This window comes from Schistocerca nitens, chromosome 10, assembly GCF_023898315.1.
Source record: "Schistocerca nitens isolate TAMUIC-IGC-003100 chromosome 10, iqSchNite1.1, whole genome shotgun sequence".
NCBI classification, from domain to species: Eukaryota; Metazoa; Arthropoda; class Insecta; order Orthoptera; family Acrididae; genus Schistocerca; species Schistocerca nitens.
In genome coordinates, this window is record NC_064623.1 from 147,289,267 (window position 1) to 147,305,077 (window position 15,811).

Below are 15,811 nucleotides of genomic sequence, written 5' to 3' on the forward strand. Positions count from 1 at the left end.
GCATAGCCTACAGTATAGAAAATAACATGAGCTGCATTTAAAGATGCAATAAAGATAGTATTAATTACTTTCAAAGGAGACACAATTCTGAAAGTGAAATTTTTCAATCTAGAAGCTCATTTTGAACAGATAACTTGTTGCCACTCTGAAGTGCACTTTTTTTCTAATTCAGAAGCACGTGAGTGGTCTCGTTCTTCTACAATTGATATTGTGGTGGCACAACAAGTGCTACCACTACTTTTTAAAGAAATTTCCGTCATTTGACTGTTAATTGTTAATATAATTTACGCAATCATGATTTCAGTTTTGCAGCCATTCTGAAGCGAATGTTCAACTGAAAATTAATCAAGCACAGTACAGGGCAGAGAAACAAGCATTTATTACCTAACTGAAAAATTAATTGCATGTTAAAATATGTCCGACCTATCCGTGACGTGTCACTGTTGAACAAAAATATTTTTAGCATTAAGACTACTTGTCATACTACAGAATACGAATATGTATCGAAAATATATAATATGGCTGACATTGTGTACAAAGAGAAACCATTAAAATATGCAGTGGTGTATTTAACAGCTAATGTATTCCTTTGACCTGCATTCATGACTTCTGTTGATCAACTGACATTGGCATGTGACATAAGAAATGTTTTTTCAGTGATGACAACACGTAATAACCCCTCGCTTCTATCCACTCCATTCTAAGATATATACAATTACACTTTTTTAATTTTAAGTTCAACATGCACTTAGAATGGGTGCAAAACCGAAATCGTGATTGTGTGAGTTAAATGACCAATTAACAGACAAGTGGCGGAAATTTCCTTAAAAAAATTTTATATGACTGTGGTCTCCCACGAAGGAAAGATCTTTAAGTGCTGCCATTAGTTCCAGAGTTTAGAAACAGCTCTTGTCCAATACAATCCACTGTCCAGCTTATCCAAAGTTCCCTTCTTTTTGGCCTTCTAGTGCATAATTATAAACAACTTTTTAAAATTAATTTTAGCGCATATCAATTCGCCATCGAATTTTACCTGATGATGGTTGTAAATCGATGGAACTTACAGACCAGACGAACTGACGTTAAATCAGAGTCTACTTTGTGATGAAGTGCATTAGACTTTGACTGCATAAATCGAACTCGACTCCTTTCCAGAATGGTATCCGTCGAATTCGTCTGGATTTTGCAGCGCCGTAGGATGGCAGATGGGCCATACCGTGAGAGGCCGACCGGCCACCAAAGCATGCAGCAGTTGTCATGACTTCATAAGCAGCAGAGAATACTGTACTTGCAGTCGTCGGAACTACTGCCATTTTTGGCATACATGCAACATCCGAGTGGTGAAATTTTTGGAACACCATGTACTTTCGTTGGTCATAGTATACCAGCTGAATCAATCACGTATGCTCCTAACCCCTAAAACCAATAAATTAGAGTCATACACAATTCAACTGAACAAGCAAAATACACAAGTAAATATCATTAGGTGTAATAGTAAATAAATTTCGTCATGTGGATCATAGAATCGCGAAAAACTCTATAGAATTAAATTTCAAAATAGGATACAAGGACACGTAAGAAGTTTGAAGTATAATAATCCTCATTATATCTTTGCTGAACACTTAATAAATGATGGGTATCAACCCTCTCACTTCGAAGAGGATATGAAAATTAAAAAAATGAAAAATTACACCTCAAAGCTCCTAACATTCGAAGACAGTTTTGATATATGAAGAATCCTTGAAGTGAGAAAGAAAGTAATAAATGACAAAAGCGGTATAAGTAACAACTCATTCATCATGTTGGCCACTAAACCAATAAGAAGCTGAGATATAGAACATAAATAGAGACCTCAGTAGCCTCACTTCCACACCACTGACATGCAAAAAAGCAATTCCACCCACACAAATACCCCCGTTGCATTCCCCATCCCACATAATAAGACACGCACAAACTTAACATACAAATGAATATCCAATTTTATACAGATATCACAACACCCATACACACACACACACACACACAGACACACACACACACACACAAACACACACACACACACACACACACACACACAAAAGATGACTGAAAAACAAACATTAACGGTTGTAAACACTGTAAAGTATAGAGCACAGACAATGAACACATGCTTTTAAATAATGCACAGGGCAAGTAGAGTGCTAAGGTGAACTGTGCTCTTCAATTTTGGAAGTCAGATGTCGATTTATTACTATTATTATTATTAATATTATTAACTTCTTGAAGATGTGGTGCATCTACACAAACTAAAATAGAGCTGGTCTAGCAGATTCCACCAACAACTTCCTTTATATTCCCACCATTGAAAATACAAAAGTATTCAAGCATTTTAATCAAATAATGGTGTATCCTACATAACAGTTTTGATTTTAGTCTCTAATTAGAAGTTAATTGTTACTGAATTCCGCATTCAACTGCTGCTTAGCTTCCCCATGGTATTCCACTAGTAGAGCAGTACTGATTTGATTTAATCTTAGTCCCATGTTCCCCACACCAATACTAACTGTACTATGTGGTATCTCTCCCTGTCAGTCTAGTAAAGCTAACTACAACTGAAAAATAGTAGGAGTCCCTTTTCTAGGTATCCATCAGCCACAATTTATACAGAAATCAGTGACCAAAATATTTTGTACCTTTTGAACTCCAGTGCTTCGCATTATAAGATTAAACATAGTGCTGTTTTATCCATAATACTACACAGCAGGCACTTAGGGGCGGCTTTCCCTATGCCCATGATATACAGGTGTTTCTTGATTTTCTGTGACCTGTTATCTACCTTATTGTGTATTTAATCTTCCTCCTGTTCCAACCTAGAATTACAGAACTCATCAGTAGCTTGCCATGTTTCTGTTTTCCGGTCTTAGTACAAAGTTCTATGGGTTACATTCCGATCAGTTACATAGCTCTGTTTTACCACCAACGTTGGGACAGGTTCTGGTCCTACAAATGGTGCCATTGTCCCTGTTCTCGGTAGCCTATTATCTCATATATTACCGCTAATACCTGAATGACGAGAGGATAACAGCAGGTTTACTCTGCTTTCCCATACCCTCTTGAGGGTTTTATGGCATTTTGCAACGATCTATGATTTCGTTATAGTGACTAATAGAAATATAAGATCTGCTTGGGTGTCAGAATCCACGTAGCAACTACATACATCCTCCTCCACGCAAACTGTGATAACAACTGTCTCCACTTGGAATACAGTGGCCTGCATCCCTAAAGAGATTGCGCTCTGGTTCAGGCTATATCCTGTATAGCGTGGGCCCCAACACCTTTCTCTGTTTTCGAACCATCGGTAAGCCAAACAATGTTACCTGTACATTATCGTGGTAACTACTCCCACTGCTTCTTATTCAGTATAGGTACATTGACACGGAAGCAATTAAAACCCTCTCCTATCATTCCTAGTACTTAAAGCATTTAGTATATTAGCGTGCAGTTCCGGGTATCCGAACGTTTTACAGTTTATGTGACGCTGCCACTGTTTACATCGTAGGCTAAAGATGTAATACCGGAAGGTTCAGTATGGTCTCCAACCCAGCAGTGTGTGTGCTGCTAATTCCACCAGTTACAGCCATACAGACCAATCTATACTCTCTTCCAAGTTCTTTAACAGCCACTTTTCTTTTACTTCACTTCACCCTACTGTAGCGCTATACATCATGACATGTCTATTACAGGGATATACATCGTGATTCGTGAAGATATGCAAATATTTTAATACTTTATTTATCACATAAAGGTTAAGAAAAAGTTCAGATAAACATAGGTCCGCAAATGTTTCTTTACGGAGTTACAGATAGTAAAAGATTTTGCCTTAAATTTAGCAACTTCGCTGATCTGAAGCCATCGCAAAACTGCACAAGGTTAAAATAAAGGATTATTTCCATTTGTTGTTGTTGTTGTTCTTGTGATATTCAGTCCAGAGACTGTTTTGATGCAGCCCTCCATGCTGCTCTATCCTGCTCAAGCTTCTTCATCTCTGAGGCACTATTGCACCCTACATCCTTCTGAATCTGTTTAGTGTATTCATCACTTGGTCTCCCTCTACAACTTTTACCCTCTATGCTGTCCTCCAATTCTAAATTGGTGACCGCTTGATGCCTCAGAACATATCCTACCAGCTGATCCCTTCTTCTGGTCACGTTGTGCGACAAATTCCTCTTCTCCCCAATTCTTTTCAGTACCTCCTCATTAGTTACACGCTCTACTAATCTAATCTTCAACATATTTCGAAAGCTTCTGTTCTCCTCTTCTCTAAACTACTGTATTTATCGTCCATCTTTCAAACTCATACGTGGTTACACTCCATACAAACACTTTTAAGAAAGATTTACTGACACTTAAATTTATACTCGATTTTAACAAATTTATCTTCTTCAGAAACGTTTTTCTTGCCATTGCCAGTCTACATTTTATATCCTCTCTACTTCGACCATCAGTTATTTTGCTCCCCAAATAGCAAAACTCATATATTACTTCAAGTGTCTCATTTCCCAACCTAATTCCCTCAGTGTCACCTGGTTTAATTAGACTACATCCCATTATTATTGGCCGGCCGAAGTGGCCGTGCGGTTAAAGGCGCTGCAGTCTGGAACCGCAAGACCGCTACGGTCGCAGGTTCGAATCCTGCCTCGGGCATCGATGTTTGTGATGTCCTTAGGTTAGTTAGGTTTAACTAGTTCTAAGTTCTAGGGGACTAATGACCTCAGCAGTTAAGTCCCATAGTGCTCAGAGCCATTTGAACCATTTGAACCCATTATTATTGTTTTGCTTTTGTTGATGTTCATCTTATCTCCTCCTTTCAAGACACTATCCATTCGGTTCAGCTGCTCTTCCATGTCCTTTGCTGTCTCTGACAGAATTACGATGTCATCAGCAAACCGCCTGTATTTTAATTCCTACGCCAAATTTTTCTTTTGTTTCCTTTACTGCTTCCTCAATATACAGACTGAATAACGTCAGAGATAGGCTACAACCCTGTCTCACTCCCTTCCCAACCACTACGTCCCTTTCATACCCCTCGACTCTTATAACTGCCATCTCATTTCTGTACAAATTGTAAATAGCCTTTCGCTCCTTGTATATGACCCCACTCAACCTTCAGAACTTGAAAGAGAGTATTAAACTTAAAATTGTCAAAAGCTTTCTCTAAGTCTACAAATGCTAGAAACGTAGGTTTACCTTCCCTTAATCGTTCTTCTAAGATAAGTCGTACGTTTCTACAGAATCCGAACCAATTTTCCCCAAGGTAGGCTTCTACCAGTTTTTCCATTCGTCTGTAAAGAATTCTTGTTAGTATTTTGCAGCTGTAACTTATTAAACTGATAATTAGGTAATTTTCACACCTGACAACACCTGCTTTCTTTGGAATTGGAATTATTATGTTCTTCTTGATGTCTCAGGTTATTTCGAGTGTCTCATACATTTTGCTCACATAATGGTAGAGCTTTGTCGGGCAGGCTCTCCCAAGGCTATCAGTAGTTCTAATGGAAAGTTGTCTTCTCCCGGGACCTTGTTTCGACTCAGGTCTTTCATTTCTCTGTCAAATTCTTCACACATTATCGTATCTCCCATTTCATCTTTACCTGCGTCCTCTTCTACTTCCATAATATTGCACTCAAGTACATCGCCCTTCTATAGACCCTCTATATACTCTTCCACCTTTCTGCTTTCCCTTCTTTGCTTAGAACTGGGTTTCCATCTGAGCTCTTGATATTCATACAAGTGGTTCTCTTTTCTCCAAAGGTCTCTTTAATTTTCCTGTAAGCAGTATCTAGCTTACCACCAGTGGTATATGCCTCTACATTCTTACATTTGTCGTCTAGCCGCCCCTGCTTATTCATTATGCACTTCCTGTCGATCTCATTATTGAGAAGTTTGTATTCCTTTTTGCGTTTCATTTACTGCATTTTTCTCCTTTCATCAGTTACATTCAGTATCTCTTGTATTACCTAAGGATTTCCAATAGCCTCGTCTTGATCCTCTGCTGCCTTCACTATTTCGTTTCTCAAAGCTATCATTTCTTCTTCCACTGTATTTCTTTCCCTTGTTCCCGTCACTCGTTCCCTAATTCTGGCTCTGAAACACTCTACAATCTCTGGTTCTTTCAGTTCATCCAGGTCCCATTTTCTTAAATTCCTACCTTTTTGCAGTTTCTTCAGTTTTAATCTACAGTTCATAGCCAACAGATTGTGGTCAGAGTCCATACCTGCACCTAGGAATTTACAATTTAAAACCTGGTTCCTAAATCTCTGTCTTATCATTATATAGTCAGTCTGAAAGCTTGCGGAGTTTCCACGTCTTTCCCACGTATACATCCTTCTTTCATGATTCTGAAATGAAGTGTTTGCTACGATTAAGTTATGCTCTGTGAAAATTCTACCAGGCTGCCTCTTTCATTCCTTACCCCCATTCCACATTCACCTACTGCTTTCCCTTCTCTTCCTTTTCCTCCTATGGAATTCCAGTCCCCCACGGCTATTAAATTTTCGACTCCTTCACTATCTGAATAATTTGTTTTATCTCATCATACATTTCTTCAATCTCTTTGTTATCTGCAGAGCTAGTTGGCATATAAACTTGTACTGCTGTGGTAGGTGTGGGCTTCGCGTCTGTCTTGGCTGCAATAATTGGTTCACTATGCTGTTTGTAATAGCTGACCCGTCCTCATACTTTTTTGTTAATTACTAAATCTAATTTTGCATTACCCCTATTTGGTTTTGTTCCTCCTGCCGCCAAACGTCAATCATTCTCACTATATATAACTTTAACCTATCCATTTCCCTTTTTAAATTTTCTAACCTATCTGCCCGATTAAGGGATCTGACATTCCATGCTGTGATTCATAGGACGCCAGTTTTCTTTTCCTGATAACAACGTCCTCCTGAGTAGTCCCCTCCCAGAGATCAGAATGGAGGGCTTTTTTACCTCTAGAATATTTTACCCAAGTGGATGCCATTGTCATTTAACCATACAGTAAAGCTGCATGCCCTCGGGAAGAAATAAGGCTGTAGTTTCCCCTTGCTTTCAGCCATTCGCAGTACCTGCACAGCAAAGCCATTTTGGTTAATGTTACAAGGCCAGATCAGTCAATCATCCAGAATGTTGCCTCTGAAACTATTGAAAAGGCTGTTGCCCTCTTCAGGAACCACACATTTGTCTGTCCTCTCAACAGATACCCCTCAATTGTGGTTGCACCTACGGTACAGCTATCCGTATAGCTGAGGCACGCAAACCTCCCACTAATGGCAAGGTCCAAGGTTCATATGGGGGATTTCCATTTAAATTGTTGTTATTGATCTGGTGAATCTAATAAAACATGTCCCAGACATGTATCGGCAGTAGTTTTTCAGAATATCCAGAGAAGCAAAGACTTAATTCGTAAAATTTTTAATTTATTTACTACTTGGTCCAATTTGTTTTTTAAATTCCAGACAATTGCACAAAGGTTTCAACAGAAGTTGTAGAGAATTTAATTTTGGAAAAATGATGGTAATGACGTTAATTGAAACTATAAATGTGTCAGATAATGTTTTATTAAGACCAGAGCACACATGAATTCATGTTAAACAGGAAAAAAAACAAAGCTCAGTGTTAAGGAAGTTTTACAGTGTACATACAACTCATTAACGGTTGCCAACAATGAAATAAACATTTCTACATTCTTAATCGAAAGTAAACAAATTTGCTTGTATAATAATCTTTTCTTCTCTGGATGTTCTGGAAAACTACTGCAGGTACACGCCTGGGACATGTTTTATGAGATTCACCAGACCAATAACAACAAAATAAATGGAAATCGTGCTCTTCTTTAACCTCACACAGTTTTGTAATGACTTAATATTAGCGAAGTTCCTAAATTTCAGGCGAAATCTTGTATTAGCTGTAACTCCATAACTAAACATTTGCGGATCTAAGTTTAGATGAACTTGTTTCTTTTGGATTACTTGTATAATAACATATTAAAATATTTGCGTATCTTCGTGAATCACCCTGTATCACAGTGCTGCAACAGTTTTCCTGGAACTAACTCTTACATTCTGTTTCCTGCAACAGTTTTTCACAATCTTCAGAACCCATTGTATCTAATGTTCGAACGAGAATTACAGATTTTCTTAGTGTGTGACTAAATTGTCTGTGTGTCCTTGGAAAAGCAAGCATTAGCATTTAGTACAGTTATGACCTCATGCACCCCTCGGTTCCACAGTTGTGAGGAAAAAAAAACACACACACACACACACACAATCCACTGGGTGCACTGTAGTGGCCTTTATCACCATTATCTCGGCCATCGTGATGGAATCTGTCTTTTATCTACTCAGCACGATTTTAATCTACCTGCAACCAGCAGTCTGCATCAGAAAACATGAAGAACTATTATGAAAGCTTGGAATAGTGCCTTCAAAAGGCAAATATACTGATGCCTTCTCTCACTGAGCAATTGCAGGATCACGAAAACTGATAGATTAATAAAGTTACATGCCGATAGCCAGGGATCCTCTTTCGAATTCCTGTAGGCTTCAATAGCAGCAGAAAAAGTTATCACTCACTAAGGAACACTCACTTGCAACTTCATAAACAGCACACTCAAAATACCTCCCCTACCCCAAAGTGCAAATTACTTGAAATATACACACCCAATGGTGGCCCAAAAACTCTGTATTTTGGGAGCTCTAAACAAATTCCACAAAGTTGTTTTGCATTTTGACTTCAGGGAGCATATTATGTGCAACTCCAGTGGCCATTTGCTGCTCACATCAACAACCATTCTGTACAAAAAGAATGTTTCACATCCATTAAAACTGCAGTGTTAGACTTTTACAAAAATTGCATTAATAAAATCAACATTATATCTACATGAAAATGACAATATTGTAGTACTTTAAAAGAATCGAAGATGAAACGGTATTCGATCCGAATTTCTTATGACGTTTCTACACTCAAATGATATCTTTTTTCCCTGATCGTTAATTAATTTTTTGATCAGATGATTACATATAATAATTATTGGTACAATAAATGTAATGAAATGGATTTCAACTGGTTTTCTTCATTAGTAATCAAGCTACTAGAATGTCAGTGAAATGTACTGTTCTACATAAAAAATGGAAGTGTGCAATAACATGTAAGTGCCATGAAGAATAAATATCAGTGGTTGAATTTGCTAGTACTAACCCAATTAATCTCTCTACATTGAATAGGGAAATCAGTTCCAGTGCTGATAAGAATGTGGGATAAAACTTGAGGTATAGGATTAATTATGCTCACATATACACTCCTGGAAATTGAAATAAGAACACCGTGAATTCATTGTCCCAGGAAGGGGAAACTTTATTGACACATTCCTGGGGAATGCAGGCTGCTATTCTCCCATGGAGACGATCGTAGAGATGCTGGATGTAGTCCTGTGGAATGGCTTGCCATGCCGTTTCCACCTGGCGCCTCAGTTGGACCAGCGTTCGTGCTGGACGTGCAGACCGCGTGAGAGGACGCTTCATCCAGTCCCAAACATGCTCAATGGGGGACAGATCCGGAGATCTTGCTGGCCAGAGTAGTTGACTTACACCTTCTAGAGCACGTTGGGTGGCACGGGATACATGCGGACGTGCATTGTCCTGTTGGAACAGCAAGTTCCCTTGCCGGTCTAGGAATGGTAGAACGATGGGTTCGATGACGGTTTGGATGTACTGTGCACTATTCAGTGTCCCCTCGACGATCACCAGTGGTGTACGGCCAGTGTAGGAGATCGCTCCCCACACCATGATGCCGGGTGTTGGCCCTGTGTGCCTGGGTCGTATGCAGTCCTGATTGTGGCGCTCACCTGCACGGCGCCAAACACGCATACGACCATCATTGGCACCAAGGCAGAATCGACTCTCATCGCTGAAGACGACACGTCTCCATTCGTCCCTCCATTCACGCCTGTCGCGACACCACTGGAGGCGGGCTGCACGATGTTGGGGCGTGAGCGGAAGACGGCCTAACGGTGTGCGGGACCGTAGCCCAGCTTCATGGAGACGGTTGCGAATGGTCCTCGCCGATACCCCAGGAGCAACAGTGTCCCTAATTTGCTGGGAAGTGGCGGTGCGGTCCCCTACGGCACTGCGTAGGATCCTACGGTCTTGGCGTGCATCCGTGCGTCGCTGCGGTCCGGTCCCAGATCGACGGGCACGTGCACCTTCCGCCGACCACTGGCGACAACATCGATGTATTGTGGAGACCTCACGCCCCACGTGTTGAGCAATTCGGCGGTACGTCCACCCGGCCTCCCGCATGCCCACTATACGCCCTCGCTCAAAGTCCGTCAACTGCACATACGGTTCACGTCCACGCTGTCGCGGCATGCTACCAGTGTTAAAGACTGCGATGGAGCTCCGTATGCCACGGCAAACTGGCTGACACTGACGGCGGCGGTGCACAAATGCTGCGCAGCTAGCGCCATTCGACGGCCAACACCGCGGTTCCTGGTGTGTCCGCTGTGCCGTGCGTGTGATCATTGCTTGTACAGCCCTCTCGCAGTGTCCAGAGCAAGTATGGTGGGTCTGACACACCGGTGTCAATGTGTTCTTTTTTCCATTTCCAGGAGTGTATATATCCAGCTCTACAGTAAGTGGTATGCTCATACAATCAGTCCTCTAAATCCAGTTGCTAACAGCATAAATTGTTTGTAATGTGCCCAGTGATTGATTTGTTACTTTCATTTTCATTCAAATACGTGAAATTATACCGAAAACTGGTAAAATTAAAATGTTAATGTGGAGGTTATAAAAATTTCAAATTACATTTTATTACAAAATAATATAGCCTCATCCTGCAGGGTCAAAGAAAGATATGTCTGAGTGTTGGGCTGTTGATAGTATAGTATTAGCACCCTCAGAAACTGAACATTCAAGAGCTTATTTTCAATATAGAACAGTGATGGAACATCATGTCTGGTTTCAGCCACACATTCAACGAAACATTGAAAGGAGCAGGACGATTAGGACAGTTAACCCTTTATTACAAAAATATTCATGAAGTTGTATAAAAAGGGGCTTTCTTCTACGTAGCAGCTTTAATTTTAGTGTCTAGTTAGAAGTTAATTATTATTTCTTAAGCAACTGCTCCTTATCTTCTAAACAGAAGTCCAGTGCTATATAAGAAATGTTTTTATTTGATTTGATTTAACCAGGGATACAAGACAACAGTTCTGTTAGCCTGCTGGTGCCAGTACCAGTAATAAGTCTATTGTGTGGTATCTATCCCTGTCATTCTACAATAGCTACTCAGTAGCCATAAACAGTAAGGGTCTCTTTAATAGGTCTATCTCAGCAACAATTGGTTGAAAAATTAGAGAAGCAAATATTTTTTTTCTTGTGGTCTTCAGTGTTTAGGAATTGTAAGATGATATGTGGTCTGGTTTCATATCCCATGCCACATAGTCTGCACTTAGCGCCTCTTTCTCGATTCTTATCGTGTACAGATGTTTCTTGATGTTGACATGTCCATTTACCAAATTTACCATGACATTAATTTGCCGCTTGTTCAAACAAGAGAATGCATAATGTTTTCCCACAATTCCTCCTTGTAGGCGAATGTGCACCTTTTGTCTTGGGATTCATTTTCTTTATGTGGGAGGACCACATTTGTGACGTGGTTATGCACAGATACTTCATTACCCCCTCTACAGCTAGAATATCGTCGAAGAGCCTAAAATTCCAGATTGTATCCTATATATGCATACTCATGAAAGGTCTACAGGAATTTTCCTAGGACTAATCCTTAGATCCTGCTTCCTAAACCACTCTTCCACAATGTCTAGAACACTTTGTGCCAGTGTAATAATGGTACTCATAAACTGGGCAACCGCATGACTAAATCAACTCCCAGTTTTTGACAAAAAGAACCTTTAGTACTTAGCATCACAATGAGTACTCTCACCACTAGATTCCACAGTAGTGGGGTCAGTACACTACCTTGTGAAAGGAAGATTATCTAACTTTCAGCATGTTGACAGTATTATACTAGCAAATCCTAAAACTGGAAATTTATAAGTTTATTCCCAACATGAAGTGGTCAGAGTAAATCGGATCACATTACCCATCTTTAGAGGACATATTGTAGTTATAGGTGATGGATTTATATCGATGCAAACTTACAGAGCTGACAAAATCGTATTTACACGTAAATTACTTTCTAATGAAGAATGTTAGAGTTTCATAGCATAAACCAAGCTCTCCTAATTTAAACAATAGTAGCTGTCAAATGTGTCCAGATATTTGCAGCACCATTGGACGAGAGGGGGGTTAGCCCTATTAGTGGTTTGTTCTTTTCGTCGCCTTTTACGACTGGCAGAACATACCGGAGGCCTATTCTTTTCCCAGGCCTCCACAGGGATGTATTATTATTATTATTATTATTATTATTATTATTGACATTCAAGATGTAGTCAGCGTATGGAAATTAAATAAAAACTTGTTTCCAATTACTCTCACCACTAGCCTCCTCCTTAAAAAAATGGAATAAAAGGCAGAAGTCGGAAAGGCACAAAGACACACTAGAAAAGCACCACAGGAACAAATGGAGGATTCTGTCATGCAGTCAAATTTTTGCATTAAATATCACCTTTAGCTGACTAGTATTATCGAGCTCATTTTAATGTATTTAGTGAGGCCTCTCAGCAGGTAGAAAGAAACAATGTATTTATGTGTAGTTATTTATCACTGAGGCTTTAGGACATTACAAAGGAACACAAGGATTACGTTTTACTACAAAAATCTTCATTAAGTTTAATCAAATGAGAGTTTCTTCCACATACCAGTTTTAACGTTGGCGTCAAGTTAAAGGTTAATTATACAGACTTCTGCAAACAATTGGTCTTTATCTTCTCGATGGAATTTCAATACTATTTCACACCTGATGTGATTTCATTACCTATGGAGACAAGACAACAGTTGACTTAGCCCCCTGTGACTCACAGGATCATATTTTATTGTTCAGTACCTCTCCTGTACCCTTAAATATGGGATATTCCCTTCACTATGTCTCCAAAGCCACAATTTCTTGTGGAAATAGTGATGCATAATTTTTCTGTTTGTTTGCCTCTAGTACTTCGAACAGGATGATTAAATTTTACAGTTTCATTCCCCATACCAGACAGTCAGCACTTAGGAATTTCTTTCTTTATTCTCATCGCGTATTTATGTTAGTTGAAGTTCCCATGGCCAGTCATTACCATGAGATCAATCAGCTTACAGTTTAAACCCAGGAATACAGAACTTCTAATTAAACATGGTATATGCGTATTTAGCTTGCCATGTATTTCCTAGTCGTTTTTGTCCAGTGATCTAAGTGCTACCTTCTAATACAACTGTGTAGTGTAGATTTTACCGCCAGCTGCGGTACAGAGCAGATTACTACCCAACAAAGGGAACCACCGACCCTTCCCTGGCCATCCTACCAGCTTGTTCATTAACAGTAATTCCTGAGTGGTCAGAAACCTACAACAAGTTTAATCTGTATGGTATATTCAGGTGGAATTTCGCCGACCATTTCTATACTTGCTAAATTAATTGTGTTATTGTGGGATTACGGATATCCTAAAAATTTTCTAATTTTCCACTTTTTAACTCGTATACAAACTCTGCTGCTGCATCCACTGTTACTGAAATGTGTAATGGGCCCACCCTGCAATGTGTGTGCTGTTAATTTCACCTGTTATGGCTAAGCTCACCAATCTCTGCCCCTTCACGATCTGCTAACAGCCCGTTTGTCCTTCATTATTTTACCTTACTGTCACCCTAGAGTTACCATACTTCTTCCTACAGGCATGTATATCCAGTTCATGCAGTTGGGACTCGATCACCAGTTTCTTTTTCCAAATGCCCTCTTTAATACATGTAAGAGCACCTTATGTCTTAGTACACTTTTTTTTACGAAAGGGATCCGCGTTAGTTTCGCATTCATGATTATTCCTAGACTGTCATCTCTGCTAGTACAATTATGTTGAAAAACTTGAAGTTCCATTACACGTCCTCAACTTGCTGCATTGTGAACAACAGTTTTCTTTGGTCTATTAATTGGTTCCGGTTTGTTACACAACTTTTCCCCAATGTTCAGAGCACATTATGCCAGAGGTGTGATGGTATTTACAAATTCCCCCAAAAATTTCACTAGACAGTCTATGTGTCCTTGGCAGAAGTAACCTTTACCATCCATCACTATGTTCCAGAGCAGTGGCGATTAAATATAACCCAGTGGACACCCACCCTGTAGGCATGTTAATTACCTTCTCCTCATCCGTAAGGGTGGCTCTACTTTTTATCTACTCAGCATGGTATTTAGTAGCCTTGGTCAGTAATTGGTGAAGTTCTTGTACATTCGGAATTGTGTCTAAAAGGGGTGAAAATACCGAGGACTCCTCAGAGCAAGCAATTGCATTATTCATTGAGCGGCAAAACTGCTAGATTAGTGAGTTTCCACGAGAATGTGTCGGAACACATTTTCAAATTCTTATAAGTTTCTGCATCAACGGAAAAACTTTATTGATCACTGAAACTTACTCACTCCTGACTTCATACATATGATATGTAAAACATCGCCTCCAACTCGAAGGACCACTGACATGAACCCTGTGCCATTGATGGGGCCCAGCAACTCTATACTTCAGGAGCGCTAATGCATCTAAGCGTAACTGAGTTGCTTTCTGGCCGTTCAGCTAATCAGCTTCAAGGAACACTGAACACCTAAACAATACTAAATGTATTACACAAGATAATCATGAATCCTGTTTTCATAAGTGTATACATTCATTGTCTTTTATCATACCTGGAAATGGAAAAAAGAACACATTGACACCGGTGTGTCAGACCCACCATACTTGCTCCGGACACTGCGAGAGGGCTGTACAAGCAATGATCACACGCACGGCACAGTGGACACACCAGGAACCGCGGTGTTGGCCGTCGAATGGCGATAGCTGCGCAGCATTTGTGCACCGCCGCCGTCAGTGTCAGCCAGTTTGCCGTGGCATACGGAGCTCCATCGCAGTCTTTAACACTGGTAGCATGCCGCGACAGCGTGGATGTGAACCGTATGTGCAGTTGACGGACTTTGAGCGAGGGCGTATAGTGGGCATGAGGGAGGCCGGGTGGACGTACCGCCGAATTGGTCAACACGTGGGGCGTGAGGTCTCCACAGTACATCGATGTTGTCGCCAGTGGTCGGCGGAAGGTGCACGTGCCCGTCGACCTGGGACCGGACCGCAGCGACGCACGGATGCACGCCAAGACCGTAGGATCCTACGCAGTGCCGTAGGGGACCGCACCGCCACTTCCCAGCAAATTAGGGACACTGTTGCTCCTGGGGTATCGGCGAGGACCATTCGCAACCGTCTCCATGAAGCTGGGCTACGGTCCCGCACACCGTTAGGCCGTCTTCCGCTCACGCCCCAACATCGTGCAGCCCGCCTCCAGTGGTGTCGCGACAGGCGTGAATGGAGGGACGAATGGAGACGTGTCGTCTTCAGCGATGAGAGTCGATTCTGCCTTGGTGCCAATGATGGTCGTATGCGTGTTTGGCGCCGTGCAGGTGAGCGCCACAATCAGGACTGCATACGACCCAGGCACACAGGGCCAACACCCGGCATCATGGTGTGGGGAGCGATCTCCTACACTGGCCGTACACCACTGGTGATCGTCGAGGGGACACTGAATAGTGCACGGTACATCCAAACCGTCATCGAACCCATCGTTCTACCATTCCTAGACCGGCAAGGGAACTTGCTGTT

General features: G+C 40.9%; 1 protein-coding gene across 1 annotated transcript; it reads right to left on the bottom strand.

The window, feature by feature from the left end:
- Positions 1-5,086: 5,086 nt before the first annotated feature.
- LOC126209946 (uncharacterized) lies at positions 5,087-5,652 on the bottom strand. Its single transcript, XM_049939062.1, has 2 exons — positions 5,480-5,652; positions 5,087-5,351 (listed from the first exon to the last, which is right to left on the bottom strand). Exons 1-2 carry the CDS (start codon positions 5,650-5,652, stop codon positions 5,087-5,089), a joined length of 438 nt encoding a protein of 145 aa, XP_049795019.1.
- Between the last annotated feature and the right edge of the window lie 10,159 nt (positions 5,653-15,811).